The 17,355-nt window shown below is 41.1% G+C and overlaps 1 protein-coding gene across 1 annotated transcript in view; it reads left to right on the forward strand.

Moving 5' to 3' along the window:
• Window positions 1-17,355, forward strand: part of galnt18b (UDP-N-acetyl-alpha-D-galactosamine:polypeptide N-acetylgalactosaminyltransferase 18b) — an 81,002-nt gene that overhangs the window by 23,228 nt on the left and 40,419 nt on the right. Inside the window, exons 2-3 of the mRNA XM_058630146.1 lie at window positions 13,724-13,919; window positions 16,053-16,219. Of these exons, the coding sequence (XP_058486129.1) occupies window positions 13,724-13,919; window positions 16,053-16,219 (363 nt within the window). The remainder of the gene's footprint in view (window positions 1-13,723; window positions 13,920-16,052; window positions 16,220-17,355) is intronic.

Consider the following 17,355-nt stretch of genomic DNA (forward strand, 5'->3'; position numbering starts at 1 on the left):
GAGGGCTTTACTGTTCCAAACCGAACTGTACCACGATGGAAACGTGGCTCAATATTAACACCTTCAATTTTAAATTAAACAAATCCACATAATAAATAAAATCTAACTGAATGGCACTAATATTTGAGTAAATAACAGGTTTGTAAAGAGGACCTGTGCAAGTTAGAGCATTGCTGCCAAGCGGAGGAGGTGATGCAGATGCAATGACACTCATTTGGTCAGTTACATGCTGATTGTATAGGAAACTGGTGTCAGGTTGGTGCCCAACCCTCAGAACCAGCGCCTGTAACTTTACTGACACTGACTCACTCACATTACAGAAATGTCTTTCTCTAGCCGTTAACTCCACCACAAATGTACTTCTGTCGTTTGAAAGGAAGCAGGGACTTTCAACCAGTTTTGACGCACATCATGTATTTTTTCCTTCACTCATTTACAAACTGGATTTAATTAAATCATCTTTAATCAAAGTAATTTTTCATTAGTTTAGATATTTCTGTTCCAAGTTCATTCCTACACATTTCCAGTGTCAGCACCTGCATCTGCTCGAGTTTTTCACCTGCGTTTCTTCTTTAAACTCAAAACACTCTCTAAAAACGTGAATATGCACACAAGGAAAATGCTGGTTATGCAGATGAAGCTGTTGATGTAAATCTGTGTTTACATGCAGCTGGTCAGTAACAAGATATTTCCCTGTTCTCCAATTTATTCATGGCTTACTTACTGTCATTTGCTGCTGTCAGTGTGTGTGTGTGTGTGTGTGTGTGTGCAACTGCCTCTTAGAGAATCCATTCAAAAGCAGCAAACTTGTTTTCTCAATCACAATTTGCAGCATTTTGATAAGAAAAATACAATCTCAGTGGAGCGTTTTCTTCTTTCATTACTCGTTGTAGAAATCCAATTTCTAGGATACAAAGTCAGTGTGTGTGTCTGTGTGTGTGTGTATTTGTTACATCCTTACAACCGTTTGTGACATAAACACTGTAGTGTAGTTGTCCTCAAGGAGACCAAAGCCTGGTCCTAATGAGGCAGAGCATTTTCCCGAGTAATTTCCAAAGAACTGGTAAAGTTGAGGGCTAAGATTTGAATTGTGGTTAGGTTAAGGTTAGGGTTTAGGCAGTTACTGGTTATGATTAAGGTTTCGACTGAGGTCAATGAAGTCAACTGAGAAGTGTGTGTGTGTGTGTGTGTGTGTGTGTGTGTGTGTACTTGTGAACCAGTAGAACAGGGGACTTTGGTGTCGTTACACACTCACAAACAGGGGACTCCACGTTGAACAGGGGACATTTTTCAAGTCCCCTGTTAGTCATGCTTTAAGTCGAGCTAAAATCATGCCTAAGACGCTCTGGTGAATTTTTTTTAGTGTGTGAGTGTTCAAGCCCATGCTCAGCAGTGCCCCTACTGGCTGGAGCAGGGATTTTGACACCTCATACACACACGCACAGATTTACCTCACAGTGGCCCATACATACTGCTGACAATCCTTCCCTTTCCTAGCGTGAGATGTGTATCTATAAAACACTGATGTAAATCCTGTAAGCCCATTTAGACAGGGTAATAACAGTCTCAGGGCTCTAAGCTCATAAACACAGCCTTCAGTTGTATTGGTGAGAACAAAATATGATGTTTTTGAGTAGTCTGCCCACTGACAGTGTGTCTGTGTGTGTGTGTGTGTGTGTGACGGGTAGAGAGAATAACCTATGGTTGCTGAGAAATGTAAAAATACTTTGAGTTCATTGTGAACCTGCAGTGGGTCAGGGGACGTCAGCTGGAGACGCTCTCTAATCCATCCCGAGGACAGATTGCGTTCATGCAGCTCAGGAATGTGACCGCGTGCAGCCTCGAACACCTCGATGTGGTTCTTGTGATTGGATTGGAGGAAGCATTCAGCTGCCATCAGAGCTGTTCTTCACAATGCCCTCTCGTGATTGCATCACTCAGGACGCATGTGAATACCAGAAAGTTTCATCAAATGTGGTGAGAAGTTTCTCAAAAAAGCTTTCTTTAATCCCACGTCCAGATTGTGTGTGATGTTGGAGTTTTGTGAGCTGCTCAGTAACTGCAGCAGCCACATTTATCAGCAGCTGAGAACTCAATCAAATCATTTCTCATGTTGGTGCAAACGGCATGCTGCTATATTTTTGAGAAACCGCTCAATGAGAGCGGGGTGTTACACCAGAAAAACTCGAATAGAAACTCTCACCATTGCCTTGGATGTTGAGTCACCTGCGCCTTATTTCCCTCAAAACCCTGGTCTTGTGAAAGTGAAAAATCAAGGAGCTTTCCCCCTCAATGATTTATTTATAGCCCACACCAGCCATGAACAGAGACCATGATCAAAAACAAAACATAAAATAAAATACTGGATGTCTCTGTCTGTCATCCAAATCCATGTAGGCTTCATTAATATAGAGCAAAGAATTCTGTTTCTACATGCTGCGAGTGAAGAGAAGTCAAAGTTGGCCGTGTTTTTAAAGATTCTGTTGCTACTTGTCGGTGAAATATTAAACAGTATTTCAGAAACCTTCGCCCGCCTTAAGATCTTTCGCTGTTCATTAAAAGTATCATGATGGAGTGGCACATTTGGAGGTGGATTATTTTACAGCTCTGAAGAAACTATTGTCATTACGAGACAGGCATTGAATAACAAGATATTAAAAAAGATGGTCAATTATTGACAGTCTTTGACGTAATTGCTCTTTAAAGAGTAACTAAACCCCCGCGGGTCTGACGCTAACTTCGCCCAATGCCTGATTTTGAAAATCTTCAAAAAGTGGGCAGGGAGTTATCGGTGAGTGTGGAGGGGAAGGAGGGGTGACTGCGCTGCCAATTTACACTAGACTAGGTTTTTTCGGGGGGTTCTTCTCGCACGGAAATACACCGGGTTAGGGTTAGGGAGCACAAACGGAGCAGTATTTCTACCCACCGAATAAACTGGAGCTTGCTGAACTCGTAGTAGATGTAGTAAAGTGAAATACAATGTGGCGTGGAAAGTAAACCGGACATTTCATTTTACTACTTCCTCTCCGAGCCAGAGAGGCAGTAGATACGCCCATTTTTAACACAATATACATAACTCTTGGCCAGGTCAATAGTTTAACTCTGAGTTTGAATAAATTAGCTTTTTCTCTCAGGCTAGAACATTCAAAGAACCCTGTTACCATTATTCTCCTCCTGCTTTTTTATTTCACGAGTCTGTTTCATGTCTAGGGACTTTTTTTTTTAACTATTAGAGTGAGGAAAGTGATCACAGTACGAATGTTGTTAAAGCCAATTTGTCTATTTCCATCCAGGGAAAGTGTATTTTACAGTCTTTCCGTTGTGTTTTCGTACAAACTCAAAAGCAGCAAATGGTTTGATGAAATTTAAAGGAAAAAGAGGCTCATGGTTAAAATAATTGGTATTGGGTCAGAAAGATTGATATCCTGTTTGTCAGAATATTGGCATTCTTGCTTTTCCATACGTTTTAATTTTACTTTCCTGCTTTTTTCGTTCCTGCTCTGAATTACCTTTGATTTACTTCCTGTGCTGAGTCGTGCTTTTCTGAGGGAAAGTCTCTACTCCAGATGCCAGTTTATTAAGAAAATAACATCGTGCAGAGGACAGATGATGTTTTTAACGCAGGGTACAAATGAAACTTGGAAAATAAAAAGAGTGTCGATGAAGTCTGATCCGATAGGAGGTTATAAAAAGACAGGTACACAAATTGTACAGGATGTTCAGCCTCTAAGCCTTGAAATTAAAAAACTGTCTAAAACTATCTTCTGCTGTTCAAAAGATGGAAAGCATTGCAGGGAGTCGCTCACATCACATTAGTTTTAATGGTTTTTCGAGAGGAGAATTCTGCTCCTTAAGGGTGGAAAGAAAGCAGAAGCAAGCGTTTGTAGTGTCCTGAAAGCTTTGTGTCATTTCAGTGTTTTAATGAAGAGAAATGAACAGAAGGGCAAAGATGACAGAGGCTGCTCAAAGTAAACACGACCCTTCTCCTAAAGTCTGCCACTGCATTTCCCGTATGAAAGAGACAAAGTCACACGCCCGAAAATGTCAGTGTGACGTGCCAACGACTGATGCGTCCTAATGAGACTTCCCCCTCCTTTAGGGTCACTCACAGATTTCCATACAGGACGCAACCTCCTGCTCCATAAAGAGAATTATTGGCTGTAGTTAGGGTCAGAGAAGAGGGTTTATGCAGTGTATTTGTGCTTTATGTGCAGAGGTCGTCACTGTCAGCGTGTAACACCAGCAAAATGCATTGTGTTCATAATTCTCTGTGAATGAACCCAGTATTTGTTTGGTCCTTAAAATGTCAGATCTGTGTTTCCCAAACCTGGAAATGATGATGCTCTCACACGTTAGTCTTGTCCACAAACCCAAACATTTCAGTTTAAATGATTTATTTGTCAAATGGAGCAATGAAAGCAGAAAATACTAACTTTTAAGATGCTGAAAAATCAAAAAGCTTGTTGTAATTATTGGAAAAAAAACCTCTAAAACACAATAATTGATGATCAAAATAGCCGTTACTTGCATGGATGGATTTTTGGCCCAACAATGTGTTAATACATCACAAACATCTTTATAATAAAATCAAATAAATAATAATGATAATAATAATAATAATAATAATAATAATAATAATAATAATAATAATAATAAAAAAAATTAACAGTTGCCAACTCATGCAGTAGTTTTAATAAATCTACGATATCTCTTCATTATGCGGCGGATTAGTAAATGAATACATGGCTATAATTCATATTATGACGTAAGTGAACACACCTCAGTTAAAAAGCCAGGTTTTTGTATTAATTTACTAAGAGTTTCCAAATCATAGGAACAAAACGTCCCCACGAGCCAAAGGACACGAAACCTACTGTGTGGCTTGTACCTAAAGTTGTTCTATTCCCGATCGTCTCAGTGAATTTGTATCTGTAGGACAAACGGCTGGTTCCTGTGCAATAACAGACAGAATACTTACAGCATAAACAGATAAAGAGCTGTTCTATAAATACAACCTGCAGGTCCCCTCAGTCTTTACAGTATAGACTTAAGATGGGCCAGGAAGTTTCTTGAAGATAAGACGCTCGCAGCGCTTTTCTTTTGGGACTCAAATATTTGATGTGGTTCCAGGCTACGCTGAGATCTATTAAAACTTTAAATTGATTCCAAACCTCAGAGGCGGCGAGCGCAATGATGATAAAATGGGAGTAATATATTGTAATTGTGTCATTTAGGAGACGACCGGCAATACTTCCTTGTACCCGCAGCCCGAATAGTAAAACGCAGAAACAGATAAAGTTCAGTCGTCGTAAAGAGAGTATGACTGAACTTTTCTGTGTTGCAGTAAGAAGAGAGAGCAGTTTAATGCTAATGCGATGAGACGATTTTCCCGTTATTGATACCGATACTTATCGTTGATGTAATTGATACTGATGTTTATCGTTTCCTGCTCAGGACACAGTTTTGGAGGAGAACTTTAAACAAAAGTGTACATTTCACTTCACCTGTTTAAAGCAGTGGAGTCCACTGAAGTGAAGGGCTATGAATCTTTTCCAATAATCAGCTGTTTGGCCCCTGAGTCATGTTCCCTGGTTTGGTCTAACGTCTGCAGCTGCTGCTCCTCTGGCATTGTCTCTGGGATTATTAAGCACATAAACTAAAGTGATGCCAATGGCTACAACCATTAATCATAATGAGTGTTTCCTTCAGTCTTCTGTCGCTGTTAAAGCCAAGAGGCTGCAGTTCTGTTCGCTGCAGAAATGCTAGTTTTGCCAAAGCAGTCAAACACACTGCCCTCTGCTGTATTTGGGTTTCTTGGTTTCTTGGGTGACACGGTTGGTGTAGTGGTTAGGAAGACCCAGGTCCTGCATGGAGTCTGCATGTTCTCCCCGTGTGTGCACATGGGTTTTCTTCAGAGTTTGAGAGTGGATGGTTGTTTGTCCCTGTGATGGACTGGTGAACTGTCCGGGGTGTGACCCGACCTTTCACCCCGCGACCTTCAAGTGGAGGATAAAGTGGTGGACGATGGCTGGTTTCTTAAATCGGTTTGTGTGCGTCAAAGGATTCAAACACATTTTCAGATTGTTCAGCTTCTTAAATGTGAATATTTTCTGGGTTTTTTTTGCTTCATATAACAAAGAAATCATTAAAACTGCATCAAAAACAAGACTTTTAAGAGCATCATCACTTTCAGGTTTGAAAAACACTGACATTTTATGGACCAAACAATTAGTCAATTAATAAAAGAATTGAAAATAACTGTTTGTTGCCACACTAAACTGGTTGCATTTATTCTTTTGGCATTTTCAGCCTCTGGAGCTCTTGCCTTATTGACAGTAAACGCCAAATGAAAAATGTCAGCAACCAGGGGTAGGACAATATTATCACATTAAAAACACTCAATAATTCTGTTCTATTGTTTTATATCTCTGTAATCTAAATTTATTATACTTAACATTGTTGTTATTCTCTTCAAAGTGCTCCAAAGAAGTCTGCTATGTAATAAAACGTACTTGTTTGGATGATAAACGTATGGTAAAGTGTTTTAATGATAACAATTTTAAAAGTTTAAAGCAGATTTTTACAATTATCATGATAATAATATTGTCTATTGTAATAATTTTTGCTTATTTTTGCACCCAGTTAGCTTAACCATGGCATAAATATAGTAACATTTATGTATTATTGTTTGTCGCGAGGCCTATAGATGTTCAGAGAAACCAGTAAAACTGTAATCCCGCTTCTCTCTGGAGTCATGAGAGCAAACTCCAGTCCACTCTGTGTTCTGTGAGAACTCTGAAGAGATCACAGCACAGTGAAGTGAAGTCAAAGCACCACATCGTCATATCGTTGCTATTGACATTGACCCACAGTGGGATCATTTATTTAAAGGACGTCTTTCCATCGCCGTTCATCTGCAGCTCAGGACGCCGCAGACACGTTTTCAACTCTCCGTGTTAAATGCAGAAGACGCACAGCTCGCAGCCACAAGGTTTAAAATTCAGAATATGCACGGGAACAGCTGGGTGGCATTTACCTACTGATATTACATTACCTGTGCAGGTTTACAGCAGATTAGACATCTCTGGAGGCTCAGGCATTTAATGAGTCAAATGAAGACCCTCTGGATTTAGTCTTGTGTTACTGGAGTGAGACGCGGTGGCAGCATTGTTGTTTTTCTTGCACTCGGTAACACCGGTGGCTTTGAAACAAGATACAAAGCGTCTCAAGAGTCTCATCGCTTTTGATTTACTGCTGCAAATATCTGGTGTATGGATCTCACTGCCCACATTTTCCTTGAAAGTTTTTTCTTTAGTGTGAAGAAAACTGAACAAAGCGCATGAGTCGGCACATTTATAACTCCAGCAAAAAATGAATTTATGCTTTATGTGATATGGAGGAGTAATAATATGTATCAGATGATGAAAAGCACATGTTCATTTGTGCTGGACCTGAATAACGGAGGAAGTCGCGACTTCAGCGATTTCCAAAAACTAAGTCATGTGAAAGTTGCAATGTGGTTTTAAATTAGCGCTCAAATGAAGGAATTGCATTTTTTAAAAATGTGATTTTCTTGGTTTTCTGAATGTGAAGTTTTCAAAAAGATTTGAATTGGCTGACGGTTTCTCCGATAGCGAGTTGAAGAAACTGAAATTGTCATGTGGACGATCATAATCCCGTCTCTGTCAAAGTCTCCTCCTCCCGGTCACCGTATATTTTGACTGTACCGCTGCTCTCATCACGTTGGATGTAAAATGACAGCGACTCGTCATAAACTGCAGACGCTCGCGGTGATTTCTACTTTTCTCTCTGTGGTCAAACACAGATCCTCAGCTCTCGGAGGAGCTGCAGGCGTTCGCGTGGCACAACACAGAAATGAATTGTGATTTGGTTTCCTCTGTAGTAGCAACACAGAAGACCAAGCCACTGAATTTACAGTGGTTAAGGTATAAATATTAATTTATATTTTCATTCTGCACACTTTTCGTACATGGACACGTTAGGGAAATGATCATATATGCAACCAGACCAGACGTTAGGTGTTAACTTGCCCGTTCAGGACCAGGGATTGCACCGTTTGGCCCAGATGTTCCAAACAGAAAACTACTAGTTTCATTTCTCTTTGCTCTATAGATCATTCTGCTGTACTTTGATATGTTTGTAAAAATCCTACTTTACAGGGATTTGATGTGGTCTGTTGGTGACGTCGCATTACTCAATATGAGGAGGGATACATTTAGTCACCTCTAGTGATAAAACAATCATAATTCAGGGACATAAAATCCCTCTCGCTGCACTCTGACAAATGGAAGATGTGAAGTGCGCCGCTTTCATGCAGGCGAGGTGTGAGGAGCTAATTAGCTGTAAAAATAATTTAAACGCACGTGTGCTAATGGCACTTTGGTCCATTTCGACCACTTTGGTCCACTTTGCCTACAGTAACAGAACCCTCTCCCTCTCTTTTGTATCCAGAGCTGCAACTAACCATTATTCTCATAATCCATTACTCTGACGATTTATTTTCTCGATTAATCGAGTCGTCGTTTCGTGTTTTGTCCACAAACCGAAAGGATTCAGTTTGAATGATTTCTTTCTTACGTGGAGCAAAGAAACCGGAACATATTCACATTTAAGAAGATGGAAAATCTGAAAAAAATACCAATTCATCGATCAAATGAGTAGTTGAGTAATTGTTTCAGTGCTGATTGCATCGTTTGCATCTTCTCTTCTTCTCTGCAGCCGTCAATCAAACAGAAACACTGCCACACCCAAAAGTGGCCATTTGTGGTATTTCAGCAAAGGGCTTTTCCCCCTTCCCTTTCATTATTACTGAAAACAAACACAAAGAACAGTCGTTGTATTTGACCACAGCGTTCAGTTTGCTTTCTTTTATAATTGATGGTCTTGGGTCAGTGTGAGAAATAAATGTAGCTCCTGTTCAACATCACTCTTTAACACACATGAAAAGTTAATGTGGAAACCAGACGCTCACATTTGTTTTGTTTCTACTTTACGCTGCAGTCCATAAGTTTAGTTGTTGTTGTTGTTATTATTCTGCCTCTGTTTTGTATTCGTGAGCAGGAACAATGAATTATTTGTATTCCACGTCCTTCGTCTGAAAACCCGGCCTCTCTCCGCCTTCGTATTAAAAAGTCACACACGGCATTTTTTAAATCATATACAGTATTTATTTCCTCCTCTAAGATCAGGAGTTGACCTGACGTGACCTCCCTGTCCAACAGAAGCTCGACAGGCTTCAAATGTGGACTTTGACATTGTTTAGATATGAAAAGTAAGAGATATTGATAGAAATGTGACGATATATCACTAAACGAGCCACTTGCACCTCCTTCACACAGCACAATGATGATATTCTGATGATAGCAGTTAACTGTGATGAGAGCACAAGCTGAATAACTAACAAACAAACACCGGGAATCTCTGAGGATCTTCTGCCTCCTTCATCTGCAGCATCTGGGCCTTCTGACCCAGATTTTGCCCTTTGATGGATTTTCATTAAAACTCTTACATGAGCCATTTGTTTAAAATACAAATAAAACCCGGCCTAGAGGATTAGAAATGCACGACTTTACCAGCGTGCAGCACGAGATCTCTTATCTCTGAGGCATCTGCGTTTGAAAATCTCAGCCGGGAATGAATGGATACGATTAGAGAGAGTTTATTGTGCATCCTGGTTATTTAACACGGAGCGACTGTGCAGCCAAAAGTTCATGCAGGGCCCCAAGGCTTATTGTCGCCTTTCAGTGACTTCTTTGTAAAGTGTCTTAAGTCTGCTAATGGGTCTGTGTGTGTGTGTGTGTGTGTGTGTGTGTGTGTGCACATGATGTTATTTCCTTATCTCTCCTCCTCTGTGGCAGACGGATATAACTCAGTGGGGTTACTGTGCATGCAGGGGAAGAAGCACCACACACACACACACACACACAACACACTCGCCTGGAGTGCTGCTGGGAAGCTTAGGGAATGCTACACACACACACACACAGGTAGGCACAGCTACTCTTGTCAGGATGCTGCATTGACTTATTTTGACAGCCTGCACAAAATGTGATCCCTGTTCCCAAACCGTATCCAGAACCAGTTCATGTTGGTGGTTTTTATGCCAGACTAGCACACACACACACACACACATGCACAGAGAGAGAGAGACATCAGTTTCTGCCTCAGGTATTGTGCCGTGCTTTACTTGAGTTATCATGATCAAGGTTACACGAGTGAACGAGCTCTCGGGGGGGAAAGCGTTTTGCAAACGGCGAGGTCGCAGCCGGTCGTGTCACCTGCTCGACGGCTGCGGTGAAGTCGCGTCGTCCCGCGACGTTAACGTGCACGCGTGACACTGAAACAACATGTTTAACAGACGGGAGTTGCCAAGGTTACCGTGTCCAAACAACACACAACCTGGCCCTCGCGGCTGCTCCGGGGACTGTCTTCAGAGGGAGAGCGTCTCCGTTGGCTTCATTAATCACCAGCACATGAACAGGCCTTCAGGCTGAGAGACTCCGGACGATCATCGGCGCTTCAGTCTAATCACGGCGCTGAGAGACTGTACCTGTGCTTCACGGGCGCTGAAACTCTGACAGATGTTATTCTGCCTCTGGGCTTGTGATGTTGACTCAGCTCTGTCTGCGGATGCTTGACTTCTTGATTTGTTGCCGTTTCACTGTAAACTTTTACGGCTTCAGTGTGATTTATTCCTCAGGATTAGTAATAGTTAATGGACCGCTGGGTTTATTAGTAGTAACATGTCTGCACCACGTCATTTAGAGCTTAAAACATGTGATTTTGACCATAATTTAACAGCATCACAGTCATTGGGAAGGTTAAATGTCTGGTTGCAGGGAGATTGCAAGGTGGTCTGCGCTCCCTCCACCGTCTTTTGTGGAAAACCAGCCTTATGTCCTCAGAATCAGGAGGCCTCGCCCAAAGTTGGCTCTAAGATCCATGCAGTGGTCGCTTGACTTTAGACGTTCATCGTGGCAGAGTTGGCAAAAAAGAAACAGACGAAACTGTTGTCGGCGGAAGCGAGGAAGAGGAAGAGGAAATGCACGTGTAAACATCGGACCGCCTTTTTTTCAAATGGCAAAAATTGGAAAAACACTCACATTTAAGCATTTAGCAGACACTTTTATCCAAAGGAATAAGCTCCATAGAAGAGATCTAGTCCACTAGATAGTGGACTGATAGAGGGTGAGAGTGTCGAGGTGGAGGCGGGTGCAGAAGGAGATGCAGGGGGGAGGGCTGAGGTAAGTGCTAGGACAGAAGATGCACTTGGAAGATCTTTGTAGACCAGACTTAATGTGTTATTTTGTAGTTTTACTCTAGTACTAGTCACTCTTGTTCTATTGTTCCATTGTGTGTGTGTGCTCTGTGTTCTAAGCATCTATTCCTATAGTTTTGTGAATGTTCTGTTGTGTGTCGTTGGACCCGCCCACCTGTGAACGACCTTTCGGACTCTGAGTTCCAGTGAGTTCTCGGTCAGTCTTTGTGACAGTCGCGCTTCCTCAGAGGGCGGTGGAGCGTTGACGCCTGTGACCACACCTCCTCGTCATGTTTACACACATCAGTACTTTCTGCGGTGAATAATTTATTCTGACGTTTTAAAATAAATGGTTCTCTCAAGTATGCGTTAAGGTTTTTGGATCTGGTTCTTAATGTAATCTCTTCACACCTTCCTGCGTATTGTTTGTTGTCTTTGTTGTAATTCGCTTGACACGGTTTGTCACTCGCGCGTTAAAGTAATCTGCTCATGAATATTAACACACACACACACACACACAGAGATTTTCAGTCTCACGGTCGTTTCATGTCCGTTCTACAAAGAGTTGACAGTATAGAATAATCTCCAGTGTGTCAGACTTAATCCTGACCTGTCTCTGCTCTGAAACCCAACAAAATAAACAAAATAATGTCAGAAAATCAACACTATGTGGCAAATACTAATAATTAAATGAAATAATATTCATATTACTCTCATCCTTCAGCCTCTTTTTTATTTTACTCCAAGTAAGAATTCAGTCTGACGTGTTGTAAATTATTCCCGATAATCTGAGTCTTATTGACGTTGTATAGCTTTACTCTGCTTTCATTCCATTCCATTTTCAACTGATTAGGACGTTTTCAATAACATGAAATCCACGGCAACTCAGACCTAAATGACTTCAAGTCTCATCAAAGTTCTGACCACGTGCAGTAACTGAAACAACTCGTAGAGCAAAGTCCATTTCTCTACTTTAGAAAATAATCATTTAAATGTGACATTTTGAGCAAAAAGGAAAATAATAAAATGTAAAAAAGTAATTAAATCTGGCAACCAGCTTCACCCGGTTGCCAGATTTGGCAAACATACTTTTCATTACCGTAACTCCTAAACTGTTAAAAATAACTCTGGACTGGTGATGGCCACTGTACCCCCGCGTGACCCTCATGTGGAGGATAAAGCGGGAGAAGACGTGTCACGAATTTCTCTGAATAACTTAGATAGATAGATTTTGAAATTGGGTCCTTGAAGCAGCAGTACAAATAAATCAGAAATACAAATAAAATACAATACAATCACGATACAAAATTAAATGAAAGACATTGCAATGCACAATGAGCCAAACTATAATATAATATACACTATATACAATAAGATAAGATGCTTAACAGTGGATTTTAAGGTGCAAAGATAAATATATATATATATATATGGTGCAGTTTTATTTTACTATATAAATATATAAATATCGTTAGTGAAAGTGATCTTGGGAAAAAAGGGCAGAATAACTTTTTTTTGACAATTCTGCTGCCGTAAAATCCAAAAAATAAGAGGGTTAACGTGCACAGTTGTATTCCAGCTGGACTGTGACATAAATAACGTTATGTTCCACAAAGGTCAGGAGAATGGCTGTAATCGCTGCATTGAGTGAAAAACATTGGGGAAGCTTGTCGTGTTTACATGTTTTTATTTATGGAGCAGACTCCGAGTCCAGATCTCGGTGCTGTAATCATTGCGAGTGCAGTTGGGGGGAAAGTTGTATACGTACTGTTTGAAATGCTATCACTTCATCTTTTATCTCCTTTGGCATTTAAACCCGGAGCCTGTGGGCAAAGCTCCTGGACTCCCCCGTCTCTAAAGTGCATTACAGCGTCCTGGAAGCGGGACAGAATCTTTAACAGATGCCACCTCGGTGTTTTTATGTAGTCTGGACATGAACCCAGTCTCTCAATAAGCAGCATGAGCAGTAAAACACAGTTTGACACACGAAGCCCGTGTTTGTTCAGTGTCTCTCTGCTCTCAAGGTTGTCGCCGCCGCTTTGCTATAAAATCCACACATTTTTCAGACTTTGAAATATTAGTTCTCATGCACGGGGAAAAAAAAAACGAAAAAGAAATCACACTTTAAAACTTGATTAACGTCGGTGTCTCCCGCTAATGATACCTTTAGGGAAATGAGTTCCACGTTCCGCTCTGTGTATAGGTCACAGAGAAAAGTTCACCCTGAGTCAGGACTGAGGCTTTTGTTCAAGGACACCATAGTTTCTCTTCTGTACAATAAAAGTCCACCCTTCACCCTTCACCCGCGAACATACGTTACTATTTATCAGCGGGATTATATTGGCGCTATCATTTTTTCCTGTCACTACACACACACACACACACACAGGAGAAGCTGCGGCAGAGACAGTTACTCATTGTGTTTGTCTTCCTGTTCCTTCGTAGAGACTCCAGCGAGGGGAGAGGACGGTCAGGCGGACGCGTCGTTCTCCGACTCGTCGCTGTTCGCTCACTGGGGTCAGGACCTCAGTCCGGACAACCGGCGAGTGGCGCTGAAGATGTTCCAGTACTACGGTTATAACGGCTACCTCAGTGATCGTCTCTCTTTAGACCGGCCGATACCGGACCTGAGGCCTGATGGGTAAGAGGGGCAACACACGTACACTGTATTATTCTGTTGTTTTACTCAACCAGATAAAATATCTGACACTTGTTGCCAGTTAATCACTCAATGAGGGTTAAACATGAACTGTTTTCAAATAAAAATTGCAATTTTACTGCAAATCCTGAGATATAATCTTCTTTTTCTAATTTTTATGTACTTGGTATAAAAAATTGGTAACTATCTTTATGTTCTCATCCGTGAATTAAAATCTATTAGTTCATATTTTGACGTTTTCAGTTCTGTACCACAGTATAAAACCTGCCTGAAACTGAACAAATTGTCATGATATCAAATTAATATTCATTTGTGTAAAAGGAAAATAGCAGATTTTAGATATATTACATTTATAAGACATTCAGCATGTGTTTTAGTTTTCAAACAAAGGATCTTGTGAGTCTGGTAGGATCAGGGACCAGGATTATCATCTGTAAATACCCGAGTATATATTAGTAGCATTTGGACGAACGATATCGATGTTTATGTTTATGTATCGTTTGGTCCATAAAATATCAGAAAACCTTACAAAAGGTTGATCGGTGTTCGTCAAACCTGGAAATGCTGATGTTCTCAAATGTCTTGTTTTGTCCACAAACCAAAATGATTCACTTTTAATGATTTCTTTGTTCTCCAGAGCAAAGAAATGAAGAAAATACTCACATTTAAGAAGCTTAAACTATCGAAAATCTTGTTTTAATCATGAAAAAAAGCTATAATCTCATGGATATCCGTCGCTGTTCCTCTGGAGTTCCTGTGCAGACGTGTTTCTCTCTGCAGTCGTCAGAACAGAGTCAATCACGTTGCATGAACAGGTGAAACTCCTGATTGTCGACTTGACTTTTTTTTTTTATTGCACTGATGTGTCACCGACGGCCAAGGCTGTCTGAAGTCGACAGGACGACCCGCACGCACGCTTCACACCCGCGTCCTAGAAATGAATTGACAGTAGTGGGTGTTTTTTTCTGCTCTGTGAAACCTTGAATTAAGGCCCAGTCTTAAGTCCTTCACAGGGAATTGGTCACAGCGCGCTGGGTGACTGTGACACGCTTTTTAACCCAGCTTTCATGTTCACATCGCCAAGGTTACGGCGGCAGCAGCAGCACGCGGTGACATCCTGGTGCAAACATTGACACAGCTCAAAGATCTTCAGGGCATTTTCTCCTCTCTGCTCATCACTGAGCTCCCTGTAGACCGTCGAGTCTGTGATCACATCCAAACATCACTCACTGTTATTTAGCATTAGTGCTAACCATTCTGGACCAAATGCACTGAAAAGTTTATTGAACAAAAGACGAGAAACATTCAATTCAAAGGCCTGAACATGGCCCTGCATAATGGAGTTATTGTCATTATTGTTTTTATGCTCAACAATTAATCACATTTTTATTGCAATTTTCAAATTGCAAGAATCAAATGTCTTTTAAAGTCAAAATATCAATTTAGATGAACTATTGTCTTGTCTATCTATACACAAACGTCTTTGTTTGTCAAACATCTGCACAAATATCACACCGGAATCGTTCTAAATGTGTTTTTGATGCATGGAAATGACAATAATGACGTAAGAATGACCGTTCCCTCTGATATCGGGAATCATATCGCAATCGCAATTCCTGTCCAAATAATCGCAATTAGATAGTTATTCTGAATCGCTTAAGTGACACATGACGTGTTTCCACCAGCTTTTCTCTATTTCGCACATTCTCTGTTAGTAATAAACAGTCATGTGATGATATTTGACAGACAGGTTAAGGATTCACTCTTGACAATTAAATTATATGGTCGTTCCAAACCAGAATATTAGTGTCAGCAGCAGATTTTAATACCGCAATCCATTAAGTGTTAATGAGCAGCTCATTTAATCATTAAACCTCAGTATCGTCACCTTAATCTCAGCCTGAGAAGAAGCTGCCATTCTGAGTGTGACTGTTGGCAGACCTCAGCGCTCACTCACTCATTCCTCCTTCACTGATCTGTTTCACAACTGCAGTGCAGGTGCACCACAGTGCAGAGATTTATACAATTTCTATATTGACTGCCAAGAATATCACTCGATTGTGACATTACGCTGTTCTTCAATATTATAATATATAGATTTTTTCTCCTTCACAGGTGCAGAAACGCCACTTATCCTTTCAATCTCCCCCAAATGAGCATCGTGTTCATCTTTGTGAACGAAGCCTTGTCCGTCATCCTGCGATCCATCCACTCTGCGGTCAACAGGACGCCGTCGCACCTGCTGAAGGAGATCATCCTGGTTGACGACCACAGCAATAACAGTAAGCAGCAGTCGGACACTCGCCGCCGTTCTTTTCCTGTCGTTTGAGCAAATTCAGCAAAATGAAAATATTGTTCATTTAGATCTGAGTCTGAGATGCGTGTTTGTGACATTTCACCAGCACAATGGAGGGGAATGGAAGTGATTTGGAAATGCATGAATATAAACACTTCCTTTGTTACTCTGGATAATCCAGATCTGCACAAGTCTTCATCGGTCTCTGGAAATCCTCAGCCTGATTAGAGTCAGGGAGCGCTGAATGTCCAGCTTACGGGACAATAACAAAAACTCAATTACCGGCACATTCTCTCGACAGCTCTTGCTTTTGTTATGTATTTTTCTGCGATAAGAGGGAGAAAAAAGTAGCACGACATACTTTGACGAGCTTGCACTTTTGGGTCCGATCTCATTGTTTGCCTGTCGGGACAAAGTCGGGGTGAAGGAAAGAATTTCCCAAAATAATTGTACGAACATGTTGAAGTAAAATAAAGAGGAGCATCCAGCTGCAACACCCTGGTGTGACAGGAAGAAACTCGGAAGATAGAAGAAGGAAGCAAAACATCAACCAATTCATATACAATATTAAATATAAGTACAGCACTCATGACGCTGGCCTGCGACCGTTAGAAAAGCTAAATTACATCTTAAAAAAATTAAGACACGCAGTGAATTTGACACGCTGTGCATTGAGTAACAGTCACAGTGAAGGAAAGGGAGTTTTCGGGATTCATTGGATTTATTTGTTCAATAAATTGGAAGAGCCTTTGAAGGATGTTGTGAAAACAACAGATGACAAAGAAAATCCACCTGGTTGTGAGACGTCACTTGTTTTTTAGTAAGTAAAAACCCAGTAAAGTACAGTATGTGACTCACAGAGCAGGCGGAGAACCAGAGAGTGAGTTCAAGAGAACTCTGTCACTATGTTTAGTGAGTGTTCAGACCACTCTAGTGACTTTTTCTGGACTTTTGGAGACTTTAACGTGTCGTTTTACTTCTGAACGACCAGCGGGTGCCGCCGTGGTTCCCTCCCCTGTCCCAGAGCACCCACAGGCGGGCGGCCCCAGTCCTCTCCTCTCCCTCCCAGCTGCAGAACAGTCAGGACAGATGTTCAACCCTCCCTGCGTCCAGACTGCACAT

The sequence above is a fragment of the Solea solea genome, chromosome 5 (assembly GCF_958295425.1).
Source record: "Solea solea chromosome 5, fSolSol10.1, whole genome shotgun sequence".
Classification (NCBI taxonomy): domain Eukaryota; kingdom Metazoa; phylum Chordata; class Actinopteri; order Pleuronectiformes; family Soleidae; genus Solea; species Solea solea.